This window comes from Centruroides sculpturatus, unplaced genomic scaffold (assembly GCF_000671375.1).
Source record: "Centruroides sculpturatus isolate CEXI.00-Female unplaced genomic scaffold, Cexi_2.0 scaffold1395, whole genome shotgun sequence".
Classification (NCBI taxonomy): Eukaryota; Metazoa; Arthropoda; class Arachnida; order Scorpiones; family Buthidae; genus Centruroides; species Centruroides sculpturatus.
The window spans coordinates 177911-205680 of NW_019385622.1; the positions used below are offsets into that span (position 1 = coordinate 177911).

Sequence of the window (27770 nt, forward strand, 5' to 3'; positions counted from 1 at the left end):
AGTTTAATAAAATCATTTTAATATTGGATTAATATATTTCTACATTTGAATTTGTCAGTCTATTGTTATATCGTTTGAAGGCTTATCAATCTTTGTGAATTATTCATATTTAATAAGAGTATTTTTATTCGAAACTTCCTAAATTTAATAAAAATAATCCAACAATTCCAATAATCTAGTAAAATAGCATCTATCCTTCGACAATAGTAACTCGTTTAAATAGTTATAATATTAACAAAAGAACGTCATTGTCAATTTTGCTACATATTTTTCTAGAAAAAATAAATAAATTTTGTTAGATTAAAACATTTTGAATAAAAACTGTTTGTTTATATAACTTGAATTTGGGTTCAATAATTTTAAAAATTTGAGTGAATATTTAGTGAAACCTCTGGACAACGACCATTGACGAAAAAATAAAAAATGGCCGTTGTTGAGAGGTTGCCGTTATTAGTAATTCGATTGTATATATGTATACTGTATATTAAACTGTTTTGGAGTATAAAATGTCTCCAATTCACTGTATATTATTAAAATTAAACTATGATAAGATATTATATTTTTAATCGTATATCAAGAAAACAGTAATGATCAAGAAATTCCCATTTGTCTTGTTTAATTATTTTTATTTCTTTTAATTTAACTAATTTCCTAACGTAAATTATCATCTGTAATTAAGTTTTGATCCTGCCAATTCAAATAAAATTATATTTCAGTTATAAAAGACAAATCTCAGTTGATCAAATCAAATATATCGAATTAAATTATTTTTTTTAATTAAAATTAATGTTAAAAATTAAAATTTTTAATTTTTAAACAAAGAATATTCTACTTTATTATATAAAATTACCGACACATTACCTGTTTAAGCGTATACATCAGGTCATATACCTCGTATGTACAGTACTGTACAATATCCCTACATATATAAACATAAAAAAATTATATTAATTTTCAAACAAATAAAATATATTAAAATTATAGTCAGGACCTAAAATTTCAACATTCGGATCAATATTTTAGTCTTCTCAGGCATACTGCCGAGTGATAATATAGAACAAAATGTAATCATATGCAACCAGCAATGCTCCGAATATAGATGATACAAGCTGAGTACAAAATTTGATTTCTTGAAAGTCCCCTAAGCATTCTTATGAGTAAATATTTTTTATCTTCAAAGTACTGTCGATGCCAAAATATTTGTTTAGCTAAGGATAACTTATTATTTATGAAAATTTATTATTTTAATAAAAATTAACATAACACTTGCTTTAAACACATGCAGAAAATTTACAATTATTCGTACACGTGTGATATTTATTTATTAAACATCCTTAATATAGCTACATAGACATACATCTGTATGTATTGATAACAAGCGATAAACTTTTTATAAAACGGTTATTACTTCGAACCAGAAGAAATTTACGTGATAATAAAACGGTTATTTTAAGAGATTATTAGTTTTATTACGAATTGTGAGGTTCGTCGCCGACAACTTTCGATTTTAGTATAGCTGCTAGTATTGCATAAAGTCCATCTATAAATCAAGATATACTTAAGAAGTGTTACTATTGCTTTTACACTAACTTGTAAGTGCATTATTATTATTGTATGATATTCCAGAGAATCTCTACTTATACATCAAAAAATAATTATTTGATTCAATATTTATAAAATACTCTAGATTTTTTTTTATAACATCAAATGTTTTTATATAGTGTTAATATATAAATATACAGCAAATAAAGTGAGTTAAATCTTTTTTAGTTTTCTAAATGCACGTGTTTGTAGGTGTGTGTGTGTGTGTGTGTGTACTGCAAAGATTTTACATCTAAAACATTTTAACCTATTAGCATATTATTCAAAAGACGAATATATATTTTAAAGTAAAATTTTCGAAAGAATTTTTTTTTTTTGTATAAGAATGGAGAGAAATCTTGCGTTGCATTGAAATTTGCGAGAATTAGCGAGTGTTGAAGAGATCATCAATTTTAATTACAGTTTTCACCGAATAAATTCGCTTACTAAAATAAGCAAGTTTTAATAAGTTTTTATTATTATTTAATACGTTATCTCATTTGGACCAAGATTACTCAACGAATTTATTATTATTATCTAGAGAATAGAAGATAAAAATTAAAATTTTTAAAACGTTTAAGAATATTTTGCAGTATTTTTTTGTTTTGTTTTTTTTTTAGAAAATTTAAATTAATTTACGTTAATATTAATAATTTAAAAACTGCTACATATTTCAAAATTAATTCGAATATTTTATGAGATTCTTCAATGAAGTAAAAATTAAATGAGAATTCGTTAAAATTGTAACGCTTATTTAAATATGTAAAATGTGAAAAAATAAATATTTTTTTTTTCTTAATTTTAATTATTTTTTACTTTAAATTTTTGAATTATCGATTCAAAAATAATTTAATACATATTTTATTTTATATACATCTTTTTCGGTTTTTTTTCTAGCCATTGTTTTGATGATTGTAGTAAATGAAGGAACCGTTTCCTTGACAGAAAAAAAATGATTGACTTTCTGAAACCGATCGAAATTTGACGTAAATGCATAACAATGGCATCTGGGAGTTTAGCAAAAAGTCTCAGCATTTTCTTTCGTACGAATTCGACGTTTCAGAAACCATCGCTTAGAGAATTTCATTTGAAGAAAAATAAACAACAGACAGAACTGCTGTCAGCAAACATTATTTTGCCTTTTTTTCAACGTGCTAAATTCTATCTTTATGATTGTTTTTTTTAGTGTCAGAATTTATCAGTGCCGGACAAAAAGATTCGCTTGATGGCCACTCGTTGCCGAAGGCGTTTTTCCGTGTGACAATGACCAGGGAATGGACTTGCCTTGTTATCGAACATTAGGTTGTCTTCAACTTCTATCTTCGGGAAGTTATCGACTACGATCTTCCAATTGTCCAGGGAATTTAAGCTAGGGTCGTCGTTTGTTTTGGACTAAGAAAATTCTCGTCTTATTAGAGGTTGTAAAAGTATTTTCTCTCGAGGCCCGAAAAATCCAATATTATGTTCAATTTCTCGACCAGTTATCTTGCGGTCTGTATATTGGGAAGTGTGAGATTTTAGGTGACACGTACTATTATTTGAGGCAAGGTTTGATGTTGACGGACGTAATCTTAGCGGACATTCTCTATATTGTATCGGTTTTCACTTAAACGTACATTTTTTTCAATCAAATTTTATAACGTTTAAATAATTTTTACTTATTAGATTAGTGACAACTTTACTGATCCTTATGCTCGTTCATTGAACTTTTCCTCTACATGATATGCACAATATAAACGTTAAGAGGCTTATTTACTAATTAATTTGGGAATGTATAAGAGTTCATTTTTACAATATATAATAGAGACGAACAGCTCTTTAATTTAAAGATACTTAGTTTAAGATGTTGAAAACCACTACAATTGTTAATCATTTCATTACATTTACTAAATATATCCTACACTTATAGATAATAATGATAAATTAATGAGATTATTCTATTCAAAATGTCAAAATTTCAAATATTTTAAAATTTCGATAAATCCAACATTAGACAATAATTACTTGTATCGTAAACTGTGTTTTAAGTCTGATTATTTTAAATTATTTGTTAATAAAGGTGTATTTAATTAATCAGGAATTTTATATAAAACTATAAACATCATTCGAAGTATAAACACTAAAATATCAACGTATTACTATTCAACTTAAAATGTTATTTATTTATTATCAAGTCTGCTAATTATTTATTAATTCTGTAAGGATATTATATGATTAACTATTCCTGGGTTACATTAAGCAGTCTTATAATTAGATAAGATATATCAAGTTAGCGTATTCGACATGAATATGACAGGTATGAATATAAATAAAAATACTTTACTAGATTATAATTTCTTTTTTCTATCATTTATAACCTCCAAATTATTGTATAAAGATAACAATTTATCGCATCAGCACTATTTGCTACATGTACTAACTCACTTTAATGTTAAATAATGAAATTTCTGGGTTTCTAAACTTTTCAGTTTTAATGAATTGATTTAGAATAATAATTATATATAGGCTATTTTTTTAATCTAAAAAATTTCAATATAGGTTTACATATAAACTTTGATAAAAAATAAGCTTTTTATTAAAATATGTAAAAAATGTATAATGAATATTTTATATATATATATATAGCCTACATATAGATATTTTTTTATTAGAATTTTCATCCATCACCTTGACACCTTCCATTACTCTGAAAGCAATACTTTTCCTACAATGATTATAATATCGTTAATATTCCTAAATCCATTTATGCTCTCAACTCGAATATTTTAAAATTACCGTAAGAGAGGTTTTTTTTTTAAAAAAAAAGTCAATGGAAATTTAAACTGATTATTTTATCATTAAAATAATTTTTCTCATCGACGAAAAACTAAAATCATTGATCATTAAACTAAGAAACAAATATCTTTCAAATGCTTTATACTCGAGAGATTTTAATCTCCCCGTTGCTAGCAAAACAAGATATTTGCATTTGGATAAAAGAAAAACATTTTACCTGATAGTATTTTTTTTAAATAGCTTGATTATTACCAATTTAAAAGAGATTTATTATTTGTATCGTTTCGTATTATCATCTAATATCAATTAGGCATTGAAAAAATATACTTAGTGATTTTCTATATGATATTTTTTTTCTTTGCTCTGTTTTATTTGCAATGTTTCTTAATCGAAATACTATGATGGCCTGGGATAGCAAAAGGAATATTTCTTCATTATAGTAATGCAGTTGGATATCTTCCATAAGGTGGGTTCTTACATCCACCGGTTGCCTAGGTGACCGCATGACTGTGGTCATATTTTAATACAATATACAAGGCATCGGACAGTGTGTTTGTTATCAACATATATTTATCCCCTTTGAGAGGATTGCCTTAGATTTCGTGTATTTAAGAACAAGCATTTGCTGGTGAAATTCATTCATTTTGAAAAATTATTTTATTTATTTTTGTTTACAACAGAATTATCAACCAAGAACAGGAGATTAGCATTCACAAAGTGGCAATATTCGAATTTGTTACACTTAACAACGTTGTATTAAATTTTGTATGTCTATTATAATTTAAAATTTAATATTATGAATAATTTGTAACTATAGTAAATGCAATTAATGTAAACTGTAAACTAATATATAAATTGATGCAGATAAATTATGTATTAAAATTTGATCGTGTGAAACTGTGGAGGGGAGAAAAAAAATTCAAATCTTCTCATTGAATTGTACCGGGAAGAGATAAAGTGTTAGAGTAATATAGCAGAAATTCTTTCTTTATATTGAAAATACTATAAATTCTTCAGTATGAAACTCTTCTTTTATTAACTTAAGGAAAACAATTCAAGTAATGGAGAGCTATTTTCACATTTATAATCTTGAAAGCAGTTAATATTTTTACGAAATTTTTTGCAATTTTTATAAACACAAAAATGTTATTGCTGTCTTACGTGAAACAGTACAAATAATTGTAAGTTAATTTCACTCTATTAAAGTTAATTTTTCTTATATTATTTTAATCAACTAGACAGTAATTTATATAGCAAGATGTTTTTTGCTGTAAAATGCTATAAAAATAACACATTTTTATGATATTTGAAAACTTATATAATAGAAAACATTACTAAAAATATTTAATAATCACTATATTCGTATAAAGCAACAGTTTTATAGTGTAAACTTTATTTACGAGTCTGTAATAAATGGTTTCTGCAACTGAGATTTGAAATTTGAAACTCTCGTAAAATCCTATCTCATTCCATGTCAAATTGTTACTCGTGTATATAAAAACAGAACGTTTTCAAAGATTTTTCAAACTTTTACATAAAATATTTTAACGTTTACAATACTAATTTAAAGTATTTACAAATAAATTAAAAATACAAAAATACTTATTAAATAATTAAAATAATAAATTTTTAAATTTTCTTCTTTAATAAAGATTATTTAGTATACTAAATGATATTACTCGTAATTTAATTAATTGTTTATTTCGCCATTAAAACTAAATGAAATATTCCTAAAATTACGTAAAAGAATTCTTTGATGGATCTACATTGGTATATCAATCATACTGGAAAACTATGAACACTTTCAAAAAACTTCTGGAAATGATAGAAGACCATAATTCACTAAACTCTAAAAGTTTACAACATGATACTGTAAGAAATCATAATCAATATTATTGTTGTAACGTTGATAATCTCAATTACTTTTGACAAATATTTTTCTTCTTATGTTTAACCCAAAAAAATGGCATACGAATAACACATAATTTTATTATAATTAAGTTATTTCTAATCTGGTTATAATAAAAAAAATATTACATAAATATTTTAGTATTGATAAAAGATGGTGTTTGGTTTTGTTATTACTAAACAGCCTGAAGCCTTAATCTTTTAATAGAATTAAACAATATTCAATTAACAAATTATTATAACATTACAAAAATATTTATAATAATAATAATAATAATTTTTACATATATCGTTTATTTTTTAATTAATATATTTTAAGTACTAAAAGTTTATACTTTACTCTTAAAATATAAATTTAATTAAAAAATTTACTTATATATTGATATTTAGGTTTTAAAGTTAATTAGATTATTAAGAAAAACTTTATTTAATTATTACTCGTTAATTAAATAATATAGCAACATTAATCAATTTATATAAAACAAAAATATACATAAAAAATTATTCGAGTTAAATCTGTTAACATAAACTTTGAACATGAAAAATTCTGTGCATCAAATTTACTGAATTGTAGTAAAGATAAATTTTTATGATTAAATATAGCAATGAATAAATTTAACTGCTTTTGTACTGCACTTTCTTTAGAAGTTGACATCTTGATATAAATCAAGATGCAAATAGGTTATTTAAGCTATAATGTTGTCTTCAATTTTTCTACATTTCATCCGGATTTTCAATTTTTAACACGAAAATAAAGAAAATTTCGAAGAAAATATTGTAATAATAATAATAATAAATTTTTGTAATTATAACAATTATTATTAAAGTTAAATTGTAGGCTATACAAGTATCTATTAACAGTCTTTAATATATATCTCATTATATATTTCCAACTGATGTACTACAAATTAGTAAGCATATAATAAGATTTCAAAACTCATTATAAACTTGCTGAAACATTATAATTTTAGATATTAATTTCAAGAATATACACATGTCAAATGTCAGTGTTACTTATCTGATAAAATTACATCGGATTTTTCGATGATTATTCGTGATAGAAGAATGGAACATTGATTTTAATTCTTCATAAATTTATCATTGCCAATTTGAATAAATAAGTTTTACACGGTTGCGAAAACTGCATGTGGAGATCAAGAGATAATATTAACATCTGCAATGTTTCTCATTAAAGATTTAGAAATTTGTTATTAAATTATTTTCCTCTCTGTATGTGCGTTTACAAAGAAAACGATGCTAAATTATCATTCATTAATATGTTAATTAAATTACCAAGTAGCCACGTAAGTTAATGATGACAAAAAGTTAACGTAAAAATGCATGTAAAGTTGCAATATATTTAATAATGTAATCGTTATAAATTCTCTAAAAATTTTTTTAAATAGACGATTTTATATAAGATATAAGCTTAGTATTAATATATACAAGACCGTCGAAAGCTTGGTATAGAGCCCAGGATAGAACGGGCGTTTTTTGCCTTTTTTGTAAACAAATGAAATACGCAGCATGTTTTTCTTTATTAATAAAAATAACAGTCTTAAAGATTAATTTATAGGTTAGGAACCACTACGATCTCCTAAGTTTTCCTCCTGCCTGGAGTAAAATCCCCAACTCTTCCTCTCGACAACCTTGTATATACACGTAGTAACAAACAATAATAAACTATTAAATGCTTATCTAAATTTACGTAGTTACCTGTACCGTAAAGAAGTTTATTAATAAATAAAGGTATTAATTTCTTTAAAATTGATCTGTTTGACCCAGATTATTACACCTAGGTCCGGAATTTGACAATGTTATTAAATTGAATGGTTTTAGCGCTTGATAATGTAATGAAATTTCCTTAGAATTATAGATCTTCCTTGTTACATATAATTGGCTATTTAATAGATTAATTATGTTAAAATATGTTAAAATACGAATAGTATAATATCATATAAAGTTGGCTATGTGTATACGTGTACACAAAGTTACAAAATTATATTTTAAGATATATTTTATATATTCTTTAGAAAATTAATTTACGTTACATTGAATTCAATAACGCATCAAAAATTAAATGACAACATATACAACAGTGTCATATTGTGTTTTGAACCTTGCTACCATCCAGATAGACTGTTGCTTTTAACTAGGTTAATCTCCGTCTCCAGTTCCTGAAAATTTATAATCTATATTTAGGGATACAATTGTAAAGTGTTCTTCTTTCTTGACAGTGCGATCGATATCGTCATTCTTCTTTGTATGATTGGACCAATGTGGAAATGACGATTTCACTTTCAGTAGCTCATATCAACGCCTCGAGTCTGGCTTACCTCGCAAACAAGGCACAAAGGTTAGTCACGTGCCTTGTTCCTTTTTTGTAAAAAGGATATTGATCTATTCTCTAGATCTCTTACAACTATGTTTTCTCTTAACATATGCGAATGCACAATACGAGAGATGAATAGGAATAGAGTGATACATCATCTATCCCTGTACGCAAGTAATGCTGACTTGTATTAAATTCAATTTTGATCGGTCAACAATGTGGTATTACCCTTTGAATTCGAAATTTTACAATAAATTCTTTAATTCCTAGTGTAAATTTACTAACTATATGCTTTATAATTTAATTAGAATTTTAGTTCGAATTATTTCGAGTTTAATTTAATAATGATAATGTTTTTACTTAAAAATAATTAAATTAGAGTAAAATTTTAAAGGATTTTATATAAAAAAAAAAGTAAAATAAAAAAAATTATTAAAATCGACAGAAGTATTTCATCAATATTTTTTAAAATATATTCACGGAAAGTCGTTGCTTATATCTTATAAATTTTCAATAAATTTCCATATTTAATCAGAGCCTTCGAAAATAGCAATCACATCTCGACAAACATATCCACACTTCAACATACTTTAGCTTACAAGAAAAAAATTTTCGGAAAAAATTTAGAATGTCATTAACATTCTTATTGAAATTATTCAGCTTATTTAATTTTCTAGATACTTTTTAAAGTATCGAACTTTATCCCGTTTTAAATAAATAAAAATCTTTCGTACGACACGAGTAAAAGCAGAATAATTAAAATTTTTTTAATTATCTCTATTTCGATTTAATGTATTTTAAGCAAACAATATATAATTTTTAAATAAATTAAAAACGATAATTGCAATAAATAATTTCTAGAAAATATAATATTGTTATACAGGAAAGTAGTGCGTGACGTGAAACTATTCATTTCACAGCATCAGGAAAGGAATATCTTGCCATTTTCTTCATTTTGGAGGTATTTTAACAACATTTTATATGACATTTCGGTAAAACAAATGCTAAAATTAGAAGGAAACTTTATAATGTAAACTCTCCTGTTATAATTATATTCTCATTATAATTATTGTAATTGTTTAATTTCAATTATTGTTATTATTTAATTTTTGAAGTTTTGTATGGCTAATTAGAATGTAATTAATAATTTTTGAAATAAATTAGTTTGGAAACATTGCGAATAAATCAAAATAAATCGATTAAAATAGATTAAGTTAAGATTTTTGATACTTGTGTTGCTATCAACAATGAGTCGAATGTGATCGATTTATTAGTATAAGTAGTAGACTGTCTTGATGATAATTTTTTCGAGATTTATTATAAAAATAGAATTCACTTTAAGCGTATTATATGTGTACAATGAACGTATCCAAGCGGAAAGTTTTTCTTACATTTAACTCGTTAAATCAATAATTCAAATAATATAATTACAAAAGTTATTTGAAATTGGCATTCTGCTATTTAATATCTTCAACGGAAGCTGACATTTTTCAAAATTTATCGATTTGTGTTCCCTTGATGCTCGCTCATTATTTGTGCTTCTCTACCTATACCTTTTCGTCCGCCTGTCTCCAGTCCCCAATGCGTAATTTGGAAACACGAGCATTAATCTTTAAAATTCCATACGATTCCATTGAAAAAATTGGCAAATATTAATTTCCCGAAACGTTAATATTTTAAAAGTATCATTAATGCAACATTTCGAATGCATTTTTAAAACGTTTTCTGTTTTAATTCGAATGAAACGTGAAGAAAAGAAATCGAATTTTTTAAAGAAAATTTTAACTTAATACTTAAATAATATTCAATTTTTCTAGTGTAGATATTGCATATTATTTAAATCGCTAGGTTATTATTTATTATTTTATTATATATATATATTCTTTTTTGTCGGCTTTATTAAATGTTTTAAGTCTTACAATTTGAATCTGTATTATTTATATGCTATCTAAGAGTATTTCACACACATATATATACGTTTTATAGTCGTGGAGAGATCAGAACAGTATTAAAATTCATTGAACTTTTATTTCGAGCGTATAAACATATAAAATAACAATATAACTCAAATAATTGAATACAGATAAAAATCATTGCTAGCGTTTTATTTAGGAGACAGATGGTATAAAATTGAAATCTTTTCATGGGAATTGAAATATTTTTTTTCCGTAGAAAATTGGAGAGGTTTTCGCATGTACGATTCCATCAGCTGCGTTTGAAAAGTGATGTTTTAGTTTGTTTACTTCATATCATAGATAGCAAACCTTATCTACTAATAAATAAAATAGTCAATAGGAAAAAAAATTGCCGGTAAATTTGTTGTATAGTTCGTAAATAATGTTTAGATCCAATTGTGAACATTTGATAGTAAGATCGATCGACAAAATTCGGATTTCCGCTTTGTTTGTAATGTAACTAACTCTATATAAAGGAGATCAAAGATATTTAGGCGCCGATTGTATGAATGCAGTAAAGAAAACTTACTATCGATTGTATGAATTTTTTTATTATACGAACTTAATAATCTATTTTTTTACCAAATAATAATACTGATGTGTCAAATCACAATGCTCTTAGTGTTTTAAATAGTTTTTATGAAAAGTTAAAAAAGTTTATAAAAATACATTTAAGTTTTGGACTTCGTTATATTACCCATGTTCGTATTTTTAATGTATATGAATGGGATTCTTGCCTAAATGAAAAAGTGTATTGTAAGAAGCCGCTATGCAATTGATGAGTGACTGAGTCCGAAATGCATTTTGTAAGGAGTGGCACTACAGAAAAGAAAAGTAATTCGGCAAAATTGCTGTATGGTTCTTGTCTTTGGAAAAAAATTCATCTTAGCACAGAATGATAATAAATTGATCAATTTGTTATCCAGAAGACTGACGATAGAATTTCTTATTTCTTAGTTACAACACTCCTAAAACAGACTAGAATTTCTGATCTCGAAAATCTAACCTTAAGAAAATCTTTAGTAACATGACACTTTTATCCGGGAATTAAAGACTGAATTTTACTAGTTTATTCCGCATTTTAATATTACGCGTATGTATAATCTAAATAGACATATATTAGGAATAATTTAATAAATTAACATTTAATATTTAATTATTTTCTAACGCCATAATTAGTTCACCTGGTTTAGCTTCTACTCGTACATATAAAAATAATAAAACATGAACTTTAATAATTACGATGTGCTAAAACTTTAAAACTATTTGCAAAAATAAATGTAAATGTGTAAATTTTTGATTTAATTATTCTCGAGAGACGTGTTTAATATAATACCCCTTTTTTGTTTTTAATCCAGAATGATAATGGTGGTTGAAAACTCTAGTCATGTTCCGCCCATTCATTCGGGGTAATAAATTTTACTCCAACATTAAGGTGATCATTTGCACGAATTAAACATTTGCATAAACAAAGAATTACTTGGCAAACAGAACAGGTAAACTCTGGAGAGAATATCAAAACAGAATATTCCCTGTACGGATATAAAAAAAAGACAAGTGTCAAATTAGAATGATAATATACCCTGGAGTTCTATCATTGTCTTAAAAATTGTCTGTAATGATCGCCTCTAGCTTCTCGAAACTAAAAGGAAAATGTTCCCAATTTATATATGTCACAGTTTATAAAGATATATATATACATTATAAGTCAGCTAAAATATTTTTAATAATCGTAAAGATATCAAAAATGTATTACATAATAATCGCAGCATCTCACAAGACTGTTGTATTCTTTGTAATATTATGACTTACAAGAATAAAGCTGTGAATTGTATAGAATGCTCCTATCTCAATTCAGCTGTTGCAGGATTCTATGGAGCGTGGTTCAACATAACCCAACTGCTGATGAAATAATCGATAAGTAAGACATGTAAGAGCTTTCTGAAGTCTGACCCGATCAAATTTGTTATATTTTAAAGCGAGATCCAGCTTTTATTAAAATATATCTCTTTAAAATTTAATCTCGGCAATATATATATATATATATATGTATTTTTTACTGTATTTATTGAGAGAAAGTATTTAATAATATATATACATATACATATTTTCTCTTTACTATAAACAAGTATATTCAGCATCTGATTTAATCAATCTCAAAAGTCGCAACTTTTAACTCGATAATAACGCTGAAGTTTTCTAGAATCGGATGAATTTAGAGCTTTAGTTTTGTTCTACAGTTACATTACTGATAACAAGATTTAGTAAACTTTTTCTGATCATTCTTTTCTAGTAACCTCTTAGTACCTCTTAATGCTCTGAAGATGTTGAGTACGTTCAAATAATGCCAAGAATTGAAGAAGAAGGTTAACAAATGGGGGGTACAAAGGACAAATCTGATTCTACCAATCAAATGTGATAATGAAACTTAAGATTACATTCTAAATCCTCTTATATTTCACGTGGACTTCCTTAAAAGCTTTACTTCGTTTTCTTTAGCAATGAAGCAGCATACAAATAATATTTTCCTATTAATTAATCCTGATTGATAAATTATTATTCTAAAACAAACAGTAGAAATTCAATTAAAAAGCTTAGAATAATAATAATATAAATAATGATAATTAATTGGTACGGTTTGAACCGTTTGTGAGATTTTTGTGAAAATAAAGTAAATGAAATCAAATTTTTTTTATAAAAATTTTTTTAAACTTCTAAATAAATTATGTAAAACTGAACAGAACGAAATCGAATAAATTAAATTTTCAATCAATTTGCACAAATTGTTGAGCAATTTGAAAACTATTTAATTAGTTTTAATTAGTTGATTTCCAAATCAGTAATTAATTGTAATGGTAATTAGCAAAATATTATAATTCGATTCTGCTCTCAGAATAATTTTATTCAATTTCTAGAAATATGATTTAGCGCTTTCATTTTTTTTTTTAATTATTGGTATTATTGGCCTATACGAATTTTGTATGTTTAAAATGCTCTTCATTTGAAATAGATCTTACAGTAAATAAAATAGATAATATAACGAAAACAAACGAGCAGACAGCATAACTTAATAATAAATTCTTCAAATTTATGGCTAATAACTTATGCATAATCAAATATAAACAAGTACAATAATTGATAGCACTAACAGATTATCTTCTTGTTAATTATTTCTAAATAAACCAGTTAATTGTTATTGTTTCATCAAATCTCTTCTTGATTTGTTTAATAGCGATTTGCTATTTTTAACTTTGTTCAGTTTATTTATTGTATTCTCTAGTATAAACTGTTTTAATTATTATCGTTTTATCAATTACTTTCTCCATTTTTATTCATTTTAATTTAACGAATATATTCATTATCATCAATCCAATAAACGTGCATATGTGAAAGATTTCTCATTAAAAGATATTTTTTTCAAAAAAATATCGAAATTATTAATGTCATAAAGAATTTCTTCAATGCTATTTAATCGAATTTAGATCTTTATCGATGTTTTTCTACTAAACTGTTGATTTTTTTGTAAAATTAATTAAATTAGAATGTTTACTGTTCAAAAATAATAATTCTTTTTGTAATTATCGCATTTAAATGAATTGGGGCGTTAAAGTGTTTGAATCTATTTACTTTTTATTTTTAATTTAAAATAATCGTGTATTACAATTACCCAACATTGTTTAGATTTAATTCTCTGTAATGAATTAAGTATTTTTAACATATTTTATATGGAATATTTATCCTTAAATACGATTAATTAATGATGTTAATACGAATATCTCTTAGTAAATATATTAGAAAAATATTAATTTTAAACATTTTTATCGTAATTGAGTTAAATGACGTGATAATCGCTAAATATCATTATCAATTCAATTGCTTATTGTATCTCCAATTAATGCTATTTGACTCCGGTCATTTAATAATACAGTATTTATTATCATCAATTTCTGCGTATTATCTATATAACTGGTGTCACATTTATTTACACTAATTAGAATTAAGTGAAATATCTGTAAATGTTTCATTTAATAATGTTAACGGAGCTCATATTGCAACATTCAATAAAACTTGAAACTAATTTACTCTTCTCAAAATGGGAATTTAAATATTATAATACGAAATTTAGGAATAAATTTACCTATATGAGGATCTAATGTTTTATGGAATGTTTCATAAAAGTGTAATTTCGTATATTATGAAAGAAAATTTCAGTTTGTAACTTATATTAGTTTAACTCGCATTCAAGTATGTAGGTGTATATATAGAACTGTATAACATCAAATATATAGTCGGTTTATATTCAGATCGCTACCATTAAGTCTATTATCATATCATTGATGGCATAGTATTAGATTTGTAATAGCGAGAAGTATGTTTAATTTACATAGCAATTATATTGTGCTGTAGAGTACATCTTTCAATGATTCACTTCATTTCTAGTTCTAATTATCGGTTATAGAGAATAATTTAATTAATATGCTGCTAAATTTTTATATCTTGGATGAGAATGGCTTAAATCATATATTTTTATTCCTTTCTACTGTAAAATATAGATTAAAAATATATAAGAATTCGTTAAACAATTATTTAGTATTAATTTGTGTACAATAGCTTAAAAATCCTATGGGTACTGTATCTAAAGGTATTTTATATTGTATATTGCTCTAGAACAATGTGTCACGTAAATACAGTAAAACTTCTGATGAAAGAATTTAGATTTATTGTATTTTTTTTCCTTTGTATAGGAATTTAAGCAACAGTATTTACGTTTTACATCGATCAAGCAGCGCTACAGTACTCAACATGATCGATGTAAAATGTTGAAACAAAGCTAAAGACACGAGAGAAGTTCAGATATGGTTTCTCGATATAACAATAGATCAATATTAGTTATACGGGAATTTGAACATTTTTCTAAATATTTTGTAAGTATCGATATATTATCTACAATCTTGTTGTCATTTATATAAAGATGGAGGAGCATCAATTAAGAATGATGAAATTGCTTTTGTTCTTCATATTTTTCTTTAATATTAATTGATTGAAATCTTAAACTGCAATTTACATAAATTATCTATTCTAAATATCGACAGAATGACATTTTATTACTGTCTCACAGAAAATGCAATAAGATGCTGCAAACAAATATCGATAACTCACGCATCTTTCGGTTCACTTTAGCTCCATTACCCTGATAACATTCTTTAAATGTGAAAAATGCATCCAATTCCTTCATCTCTTTTCACTGCCGTTTTCGATAGCCAGAAATTACGTTTTTAAAAAGTATTTATCAATCCACTTGGGAATTTTTTTTGCCAGTAAACCATCTCTTTTCTGCTACAACTTTTTACTGAAATTGGTTTTTTTTTCTTCATATTTACGGTTTATTTTCTATTATTAAAAGCTATCTACCATTAATCTATATCATTTGTTATATTGTAATTATGTTCATTTGTTATACTAATCCTTCTATTAAATTGGCAATCTTAGTAAAAATCTTTTTAATGTAATTTATTATAGTAATTAATAGAACAATCGTAAATTACATACTATGCTGCTACCTAGATAGATATAATTCACGTACTGAATTCTATATTTTATTTTAGGAAGACGAATTAACATTAACAACAAATCTTTTCAAATATATTTTATTTATACAGAAGGCTCCACGTAATAAAATGAAGTAGGATACTCGCAATCGTTGCAACGTATCAGATACACTCACTTAAAGCACTGTTTTGAAGTCATTTGCTGAAAGTATTATCAGTCAATATCTCTCTCTCTCTTTCTCTCTGGAGTGATTCCTCGTACTTTACTGGAAATTAAAATCTATTAACCTAGCTTACTTATAAAACTTTGGAAGAGTTTCGTATGTATTTTCTTCATATTTTCACCAAAAAAAAAAAAAAAATACAAATACCTTCTGTCTAAAGATAATTTAAATTAATAATAATTGAAATCTCTAGTTTTTAATTTAAGATCAAAGTTAAAATATATTCGAGTTGAGTGAGCATCGTAATCTACAACCGAATAGAATGTAGTTCTTTTTTTGTCCAGTTATTTAGCTGAGTTTACTAAATTACATTATGAACTCTTCTAAACATTTTGCTATTGTGTTTGTGTCCATTAAGAAGAAAAATATGGCGATAAACTTAGAGAAGTTGATTTTATTCCTATAGCTGAAGCCGATGAAGGTACAGTACATGCGCCATAGGTGCGCATTGAATTAACGAAAAGGTGTTGCGCACCCTTTGCAAAGGAGAAAGATACAGAGATTTTTCACCAGATGTGACGGTGATGATTTTGATACCCAGAATTTTGCATTTTTTGTAGAATTATCAGGCTTAGCTTTAGTCTAATAATGACTTGGATTGAAGCGAAATCTAATAACTAAAAGCACTTTTTCGATTGAACAAAATAGAAGAAAAGAAATATACTACAGCATTTACAAGCTAAATAAAGTGCCGACTAGATCTACGTATTTATTTGATGATATTTTTGTAACACTAATCAATCTATAATATTATAATTTAAATCATTTAGGCCTATTGTAATTATTTATTTGTATTATTTAATATAATTTATATAAGAACTTATTTACACGAACTTCTGGAATCTGCTAATTCTTTCGTAAGAGTTCCTAAGCACCATTTACATTAATTATTATCTGCATGATTGAAAATCGATTTCTTGTTCATATACAATTGTAGAATCGAATGTAAATTTTATTATTCCATTAATCAGTAATTAAAAATTTTTATTCGAATTAGAGAACTAATCCATTTTAATGTCTTTTTTCCCTATATCTTAATTCTTTTCTTATTCGTCAAAATTCTTTTCAATTTATCAAATTCGCGATGCAAATTTTGAAAATTCATAATTAATTTCAGGAAATAACCTTTGACAAAATGCAAGTAAATATAGTAGGATTATTAAATTTTAAAAAACTGCTTGCAGCTTTGTGAATTATTTAATAATAATAAAAAAATGCAACAACTCATAAGATTCCCTAATTCCTTTAATGCTCCCTATTCATCCAAGTAAAAATGCCATTAACGTCTCTAGCGGAACATTAAATTAATTTCTTGATTTTAAAGGTAATTTCTTAGATCCAATGTCAAAAATATTCTTTGGCAGGCTTCATAATAAAATTTAAATAACGATAAACCGATTTCGAGCAAACATAATTATTATAATTTCATACTTTATTAACGAATTTCTTCAACTTATCTGCCGAGAATTATGCCGCCTTAGAATAATAGATTTAAATATATATATGGGACATATAAATTCCCGAGTTCCTCATTAGTATTGAAGAAGATATTGAATAGGCAGTTAGTATAAAGTGAAGAAAATATCTGCATATATATTACTAAACGGGAACTTTCCCGTTAAGAATGCTGATAACAGGAAGAGGATGACGTTATGGTCAATGCAGCTGTCAACGTTTTCAATAAGTTTTAGATATTTCTATGTAAGCCATTCGAATATGTCTGAAATTTTAATGCGAATATCTATTAATCAATTAGCAATAAATCGATAACAATTTTTAAAGTGGCATTGAACATTTTATTCGCTTTCTTAAATGTCAACAAACTCAAATTCGCGATTCTGTCCCGGTTGATGAAGGTTAATGTGGCGTTAATGCTGACATCAGTGTGTTCATCGCTGCAGAAACAGCTATATTCCCGATTCTTTTCTTTGCTTATTACTGTATAAATAATTTATACAGTATGTGTAATTACTCTATAAAAATTCGAAATGAATATAATAACGAATTTTGGAGAAATTTATGAATATTTTAATCAAAATTATTAACTTTAGTTAATCACTTAAGACATAATTGCTATGTGATTGAACTGCGTTATTTAAATAATAACCTCTCTCGGTACCATAAAAATAAGGTTAAAATATTTAATGGTGTAATGAAAAATACTGCATTTTCTAAAATTTTGAGAAAAATATATTTCTAAAGGATTTTAAGAGAATCCATTTAGAAAATACTATATATCGAGAGAAAAAATCTAGAATAGAGCTTTAAAATCTTTTCTAGAACATTTCTTCATGGTTTCAATTGTATGTTTAGTATATTTTCAGTACGGATCAATAACGTTTTCTACAGTTGGGATATATTTTATGTTGTAAAAGCTGTATTAATGTCCATAAAATATCACTTATAGTTTTGCTATAACGTATTATTAACACATCAGCTTTGTATTCATATAATTACAATTATTTTTTAAAACACTATTTTATATTAATAATACTTTTATTCATTTTTAAATGTAAATTTACCAATGATAATTATTTTCTATTAGTATTTATAAAACTTAAATACGCATTAATTTAATATCAAATTTATAATATACCACCAAGTACTTTTTACTTCTAATCATTAGAAAAAAATTAACTCTAAAATGACAAAATACGTTTATTAACTTAAAAATTAACATTTTTACTAATAAAGAAATAGCTTCAACAATGTAATTGTTTGCTTATCCAAAATGAAAATCAGAATTCAGATAGGAAGGAAGAATAATGTATTTGAGCTTGAGTGATAGAACCGCTGTTCTCTGATAACATGAAAATGTTGTAACGACTTATCTTTTAATGAGACTCTTAATTTACTCTTGAAAATGCTTAATTTTAATCGTGTCATGTGTTTATTTATAACAGAATATCGATCTAATAAAAAACAACAGATCCTAAATATAAATCTTGCAAGTAGGGTATTATTGTTTGTATATTTAGTAGAACTCAATTATACAATTGTAATAATAAATACACGTATGAAAATGTACACTACACTATTTTTTTCTTTAATTTCTGTTTTTTTTCCTTATTAATAGTTTATATTAATACATTGGAGGTTTCATTTTCTGAATTTATGTATTCGTAATTTCTTAAATTTTTATAAAATTAACGAATATAAAAGAAAAATCTGTTAATATCTGCTTTGTTTCTTACAAACAAATCCGTTTTATATCAATACTACTTCATTTCTACAGTTAGGGCCATATTATACCGGATATTCGCTATTATTTCCAGTAGAAGGATTTACTTTATGCTAGCAATTCGCCATAAATGAAGCCATCTTTATAATAAACATAAATTAATGAATAGCAATAGTTATAACTTAAACTCTTGATATAGCTACTTTCATTATCCTAAATCGATAATAATTATGTAGAAAACATTTCCAAAACTTAATCAATTTTATCGAAACCAGCCGACGATAACACTAAATTAACTATGTCTATGATAAGTATTGTCAGTTCTTCATAAACTTTTTTTTCCTCCACGACTTTAATTAATCTGTCAGGATGAAAGAGAAATATCTTTAACCGAAATCCAGCACGGAATCTTAGTACGAGGACAGATTTTCAAGATGTCAAAACGACCATTTTCTAGACACTTCAGTTTGCTACAGGCAAGAGAAAACCAGACATTAGACGTGAGTTGAATTCAAGAGGTGATAAAAAAAAGTCAAACGATGTTGTCCATGAAACATCACTGTTGATGTAGTTATTTTTTTTTTTATTTAAGGTCTTTTTTATATCATTATCAAAGGAAGCGAACGTTGAATAAATGCAAAAAAAAAACAAAAAAAAACTGTTTATTACTTTCCACTTTAATAGCGCTTGCAAAGAACTTAAATGGTTAAGAAATTTGCTAAATTCCATTAAGTGGCTAATACTTTATGGTAATTTCGCGTTTGGTGTTTACTCCATCGAAAATGATCTAATTTATTTCGATCGGTTATCCTTTTATCTGTTTTACAATAGATAACGCTATCGATTGTCTCTTAGTTATTCTAGGTGATAATTTTAAGCAGGAACTGCACCGGATAATTCCTTTATAGTCTGGCATTTCCTGAGCATCTTACGTTGATGTTTCTTTAGCTTTAATGGCTACTTCAAAAAAGCCTCGAGGGTTACAAATATGACTTTCTGTTTTAACGTTTCATCTCAACTTGTTAGAGCATTATCAAGGCGCTGCTTTCCTTAATTACGTAGAATTTTATTTTAATTTTTTTTTATTTAAAATATTATTTACATTAACTGAATAAATTTAATGGATATTTAAATTAATACAAACAAAATATTATCGNTTAGTGTTCTATCAATACCAGAAATGCTGCTATTTCCGGAACGAAACCGAAGAATCGTCGAATTTCCGGATGGAATGTTGTCGACAATCGATGATATTATAAAAATATTATTCTTAGAAAATTTAAATTTTTTTTGATTATTTAAATTTTATAAAATTTCAATTTACTATTTGTTACATTTTAAATTATTTTATTGAATGTTTTCAATTTTATTTTCGTACTCATATTACAATTACGAAAAAACAGAATAAAGAATCCAACAAGGTGAAAAGAATATTAGCCACTATTTCCCATATTTTTCACGTGGAAAAAAAACATTTCAACATTCGATGTCTTGCATCTGCAAGCTTATATCTGTTTACTATATTGGTTTCACAGTTCTGACATAGAAAACTTCAATCTTTTAGAAGCTCTATCGATGGAAGCAGAGTTCCAACATAGCAGCCGTTTTACTTGTTGTCGGTAGAGGTTTTTATCAAGGTAAATATGCTATCGAAATACGTCAGTCAATCTTACCTTTTTAGCTAAAGGCTTCGGTCATCCATCCACTAGAGTTTTTTGATGCGTTTTCTGCTATGGATAAATTCATATTTTCATCACGATATATAGAATATTTATAGATTGCTCTCGATTCACCCTATAGTATTTTAACTATTTAGTAACTCTAATATATAGAATCTAAATTTTCTATATAATCGTGCTCAAATTTGGAATTTATCTTAATATAAGCCAGCATAAAAATTTTAAAAAATTCGAATCGATTTATACAATGATTGATTTCAAAAGATTACCTAAAAGTATTTGATTACAAGAAAGGATCCAACATTTGTTAATGAAAATCCAAGATAAAGTCCCCAATGAATTGTATTTCTTCTAAGAGCTAACAATCAACGGATAATTCACTACAGTTAACGCCTTCCCTGTGGACGGATGTAAACTACTGACTGTAAATATTAGATTTTGAAGTTGTAAAAAGAAGTTATTGATTATCTGACAGAAAAATTTATTAAGATTTTAATGCATATTTTTATTTAACAATCAGTTTTTTATACATCTGTTTATAATACACTTGTATAAAGTTACGAATTAAAATTGCAATGCACATTTCGTTGTTTCATAAAATATTTATTGATTATACAGAGTTCAAGTTCGTAGAAATGTTTTCATATCTCTTCTTCATCATTATATATATATATTTATATTAATAAAATATATTGCCAGTTTACAAACAGATCTTTTTGTACTCAATTATGTTTTCATTATATCGATCATATATTCATATTATATTCGAATCGACCTTTTATATTTTGTAAATATTCACATATCACATGCTATATCATTCGTTTAATTCTATACTACTTATGTAATAACTATTTTTATATCATTTATTTTCCTTTTATATGTTTTTAATTATTTTTTAAAGCTAATGTGACCTAATCTACGAATGGCAGCTTTCCGTAGAATTTCTACGGGAAAGTCATCATTGCAGACATGAAGTTGCCTCTAAAGTTGTTTATCCGGGAAAGATGCCATTCAGGAACCATTTTCAACGTACTCCCCTTTTTGCAAACTCACCACTGTATTACTTACTGATTACATTTTGCAAGTTGAGAGACAAAACACGACATGTATTGGTTTGTTATTATTCAATAAAACATTGGTAAATTTCCTTGAACATGATTTGTTAAAAGGTGTTAGTCACATGTTGTTCTACTTGCTTGATTGGGCATTCTTGTTGGTCACACCCTCCATAAAGTGTATTGGCCATGAATCATTATTGACCTATATCAGAAGTACAAATCAGAGATAACAAATATATATCTAAACGACCAATCTGCCAGCAATGCACGTTACTGTCAAGTAACAGTTATAATAACTGTTATAACGTTTAATTGTGCAACGTTTTTGTTACTTATTAGAAAAACACACAGATTAGAAATGAGTAAACACACATTTATAATTCAAATTACAATTCATTAACAGAGCATAGCAGTTAATCACAATATGGATGAATCATTAACAGAACATAGAAATTAAGCAACATTTTGATGATTCATTAACAGACCATCGTAACGGTGTTAAAAACCTGTTCAAAAAACAAAAAAAAAAAAAACAGTGTTAGCATCTGCTAACACAAAACAAAAAAATGCAGATGGAGGGGAGAGGTTTAGAACCTCGACCACAACCCAACTCTTTCCACGACCTCATTCAGTTGCTCAGGTATGCTTGCCACAAGAATGTGAGAAAGCATGCTTTCGCGAAGCTTCTCCCAATGAACAGAGATGATGTCCCAAAGTTCGTTGGGATTGGCTGCCTGAATGGGGTTGCGGCAGAGTGTAACCCAAAGATGTTTTATTGGGTTGAGGTCTGCACCTCTCCCCGGCTATCCCAAATCCATTATCTGTGGATGGTCTGCCAGCCACTGAGAGACAATGCGTGCTGTGCACACAGGGGAGCAGTCAGGAATGAAGAAAAAAATGCTCATTGCCCTAGATGGCCCTTACCGTCGGCAGTAATACCTGATCTAAGATCTCGATATACTGCATGGTGGTGAGGTGACCGTGTACATGGACCAAGTCCCAGGGATGTGCAACACTTATCCATCTCCAGACACCTGTAAACAGAAAAAGCAGATAAGTTGTCATGTTCAAAGAGGTAATGACATGTATACACGAAAACACCACATTAAAAACACTCACCTAGCAAAAAACAACTGCTTCTTTGGGTCAAAATGTATACTATAGTTACAAATAAATAAATGTTTATCAATCACTGAGTGATTTCTCAATAGTGTGTGATAAGTTCTAGCAACAGCTATTTACAGTGCTCAGATAATTAGTCAGTAAAATAAATTATCATCATTAAGTTTTGTTTTTAAGTGTTAACAAAATTAATTATTATAATTTATAATATTGTAGGCATTACCGATCTTCAAGAATTGAGACACCTTCTCATCCAGGTGGGGTCAGCAAAGAGTATCAGATGAGATTGCATCAGCGTCAAGATAGAGATCGAGAAAGAGGAGTATATGCATCTTCTAAAAAAGACAAGACTAGAGATTCTAATAAAAACAGATATAAAGGTAGAAAATGCATTTTAATTAATATCTGTATTTAATTTTCATGAATTTGAGATTGTTGTTGTTATATTTTGTTATAGAAGAGGGAGAATCTAGATATCACAAAGGGAGAGAAAGAGAGAGATCGCCAAGATCAGAAAGATATGGAGAAAGATCAAGTCGTTACTGGGATGAAAGTCCGAGAAGAAGAGAGGAACCTCCTACTCCCAGTATACAACTTAAAGGTAATTTCATTTAAATAAAGGAAGTACATTGCAAATGTGAACAAGCTAATATTTATAATTCATATAAATTTCTCAACTTATTTTTTAATATCTTATTATTTCTTATATTTATACATCACACTAATTACATTAGAATGGTATTTCAATAGTTTCTGTATTTTTCTACTTTTTTACATAAGTGACTGTATACAATCAAACTTCGATATTAAAGTTTTATATTATGAATTTTTTGTGAAATACTGAGAATGTCTTTTTTACATTTAAAAGTGTTCCTATTTAACAAAGTTTAAATTTTATATACTAAACTTTTGAATGCCAGATGAGAGTACCTTACTTTTTTATATTGATAAATGTTGACTTATTTTAGTAACTATCATCTTCAGATTGTCATTATCGCAAGATACAATATCTGAAGGCAATTGTAATGCACTTCCAAGGATGACAAAACATCTGTTTCAAATAGCAATGTTTCTGATACATTTAAAACTAAAAAATGGCTTTCATCAGCAAGAAAATATTTCATTTGGAAATTTGGAAAATAAAGTTGGAAGCATTTAAAGTAAAATAAGTTTTGGCTTAAAAAAGTCTATTTTTTTTTTGTCTGCTTTTTTTAACATAAATATTTAAGAATGCTTCTTATTTCAATTATAATATTTTTTTCTCAGTTTCAATAAAAATAATGTCTCTCTAGTTTGATTTTTCTTATAAAATGTATGTGACAGCAAATAAAATCTTATGCACTTAATGAATCATCAAATGCCTCTCATTGCTGAGAAATGTTTATTAAAATGAAACACTAACGTTTTCAACCTAATAGAATATGCAATCTTCAGGTGTAACTGAATTCAAATGTATTTTTAAAAATTTAACATTCTAATGACAGAACTTCCAAACATTTAAATTTAAAATGAAAATATTAGATAAATTAACAAATAAATAAAATAAACTATATAAAATAAACTAAAACAATAACGATATAAATCAGTGGTTCTCAACTGGGATCCATGTAACATTATGTGGGGGGTCAACAAAAAAATACAAGGGTCATGGTGATATTTTAGTGGTCTATAGGAGAATTCTATTTCAGAATAATTGCTTTACTGAGAATTAAATTTCTACAGTATATATATTGTCAATTTCTTTATTACTCATTTCTTGCATAAGTGTTAAAATATAAATTATTTAAAATATCAAATATGTATAGGACATATACATCTCATTGACAAAGGTCAAAGAGATTATAAAGCCAGGGTTTGTTAGGAGAATCTTATACCATCAGCATTATGTCACTTGTCAGTGACATTTCTGAATGTTTTCCTTACTTTTTTTATTATTGAAAAGTATAAGTTTTTTTTCTGTGCAATGTCTATGGTGGTCCACAAAAAAATTAAGAGGAAAAAGGGTCCATGGGTAAAAAAGTTGAGAACCACTGATATAAATAATATAGTAAAATAAATAAAATAAAATACATAAAAATGCATCCAATTATAAGGGCAGGTACAGACTAAGAATTTTTAATTTTTCTTCTATGTAGAATTTCCATGCAGAAGCTAGTCCATTTAATCTCTGGCATTGATACAACCATCCTTTAAATTACTTTTATAGATTTCAATGGTTTCTTTGTTTATTGCTAACGATGGGAACAGATGGCCCTGAGGATAGTCACCTCATTCCATTTAACTACAGATTCCTCTGCTTGTGACATACTTTGTCAAGTATGGCACAAGCAGAGGACTCTGTATTTAACTCTTAATTGATTAATTCTTAATGAAAATTAACATGTAGCTATTTGAAGGCCACTTGCCTGTATATAATTGTTGATTTGATTTAGTAGGCTTAAATAGCCTGTTATATCAAAAATAAAATGTAACAAATCTCATAAAAATATAGATGATAAATGAATTCTTTTGATATCTATTATGATTTATTCGTTGTTTTTTAAGTAAGATATATTTGTAAAAACCATTAAGTGAAATATTTAAATATACTAAAACTATTTTTAATTTACAGATACACCATCCAGATGTACTTGGGATGATGATGATCCAACTCCATCGCGCTTTTCAACTTGGGATTTACCCACGCCTAATCCACGTAAAGATGACGATCATATAAGTTATTCAGAGAAAAGGTAAATAATATGAACTGAAATGTCATATATTTACATTCAGTTTTTATATTAAGCAAATAAGTTGTTCAATTATATTGAATGAATTATACAGATCCTGTAAAGTCAATAATAATATCTTTTGCTTATAGTTATAATTTCTCTCTATTAATTAACTAAATGCATCGAATATGGATTTTCGGTTATGAGTTAATTCAAAAATGATAAAGAAGTAAATCTTAGTAAAAATAAAAAATTAAGGAAAAACATAAATATGTAAATTGCATTCAGTTATGAAAGTAAGCAATTGCATTTTAAGGAATTAAAGTATGGAGGCTCTAACCAATGGGAAACAATAGCTATAACAATGGTTTCTGTTAAATGAGCACTGAATTTTTGTGAGATAAACATGATTATTTCTAGACAAATAAAAATAAGAGATAATATTCAGAAACGTTACGTAATCTAAATATATGTATATTATGATTGGATATTTAAGTACATTATTTTATATATAAAAGACGTTTTTCTGGAAATTCTTTCATTCTTAATTGTGATTTAGAATCTTTTATTTAAAATAATTATCATCATCATGTTTTTATTAAGTGAAAATAATGTATCCATTGACTAATTTCTTTTTCTTAATTTTACAAATAAATGTATATAAATTTTTATTTTGCAAATAAATTTAAAAATTATGATTTGTTTGTTATGGATTAGATTCAGAAATTCTGGTGAGGACACCCCAAGATTTACACCTGTTCATAAATATAATGCATGGGCAAATGATAGAAGGAAAATGGGTGCTACTCCATCAGAAAGCAGCAGGAAAGGTAAAATTATAAACATTAACTTACTCTCTATTGAGCATTAGCAAATTCTTTCCTATGTCGCTTATAGAATAGAGTTTGTTCTCAAAATTTGATTGGTTGATTTTAAGTAAACTTCATCATTTCACAAAATAAGAGATAAGGAAATTAAAAATATAATGAAAATTGGAGGTCCATGATTTTGTTTTTTGATACAGTGGTGTTAAAGTGACAATATCCAATGTTGCTAACATGAGCATGTGAAAGTTTATTTGATTTTATGCCAGTAGTAATGGTATTGCCACAATAGCAGCAAGTGATTGTCATAGATGGTCTTTAAAATAGTATTACTGACTTACTAACACTTTGACTCAATTCTTAGCTTGTATTCATATAGAAAATAAATTGTGCCTAGTTTATTCACAACTTGACACTATATACAAATATTATATTCACAAATAATTTATTATTAATGAATTTTAATTGATTTATTTATTACAACATTGATTTATATTTATTATTTATAATTATAATAATTAAATGTTATGGAATGTAATTTCAATACTAATATAGTTATTGAAAGTAGCTAGTAAGCTGGAAAGCATTGAGATAGCTAACAAAACAACCTCTCAAAACTTAAGTTAAAGCAAGTAAAAAAGGGGAAATTAATTATAGCTAAATACAACTATAAATAAAAATTCTCATAGTACTTTATGCAAAAGTACAGCAATGATTATCATAAGTTAATGTTAGAACAAAGACTGAAAAAAAAAAGTTCAAAACCTCNTCAATTTATCTCATTTGAGAGACATATTGACTGAGTGAATAATGATTAAGAATTATAACGAATTTCTTTACTCTGCAGGAGATATAAAAGTATTGTACTAAT

At 26.4% G+C, this 27770-nt stretch overlaps 1 protein-coding gene across 1 annotated transcript; it reads left to right on the plus strand.

Moving 5' to 3' along the window:
* Positions 1–23558: 23558 nt before the first annotated feature.
* On the plus strand, positions 23559–26961 carry LOC111640687 (pre-mRNA-splicing factor ATP-dependent RNA helicase PRP16-like). The gene is made up of 4 exons (XM_023386720.1): positions 23559–23744; positions 23822–23965; positions 25976–26096; positions 26793–26961. The coding sequence occupies exons 1-4, from the start codon at positions 23645–23647 to the stop codon at positions 26944–26946; spliced, it is 519 nt and encodes a 172-aa protein (XP_023242488.1). The 5' UTR covers positions 23559–23644; the 3' UTR covers positions 26947–26961.
* Positions 26962–27770: the final 809 nt, after the last annotated feature.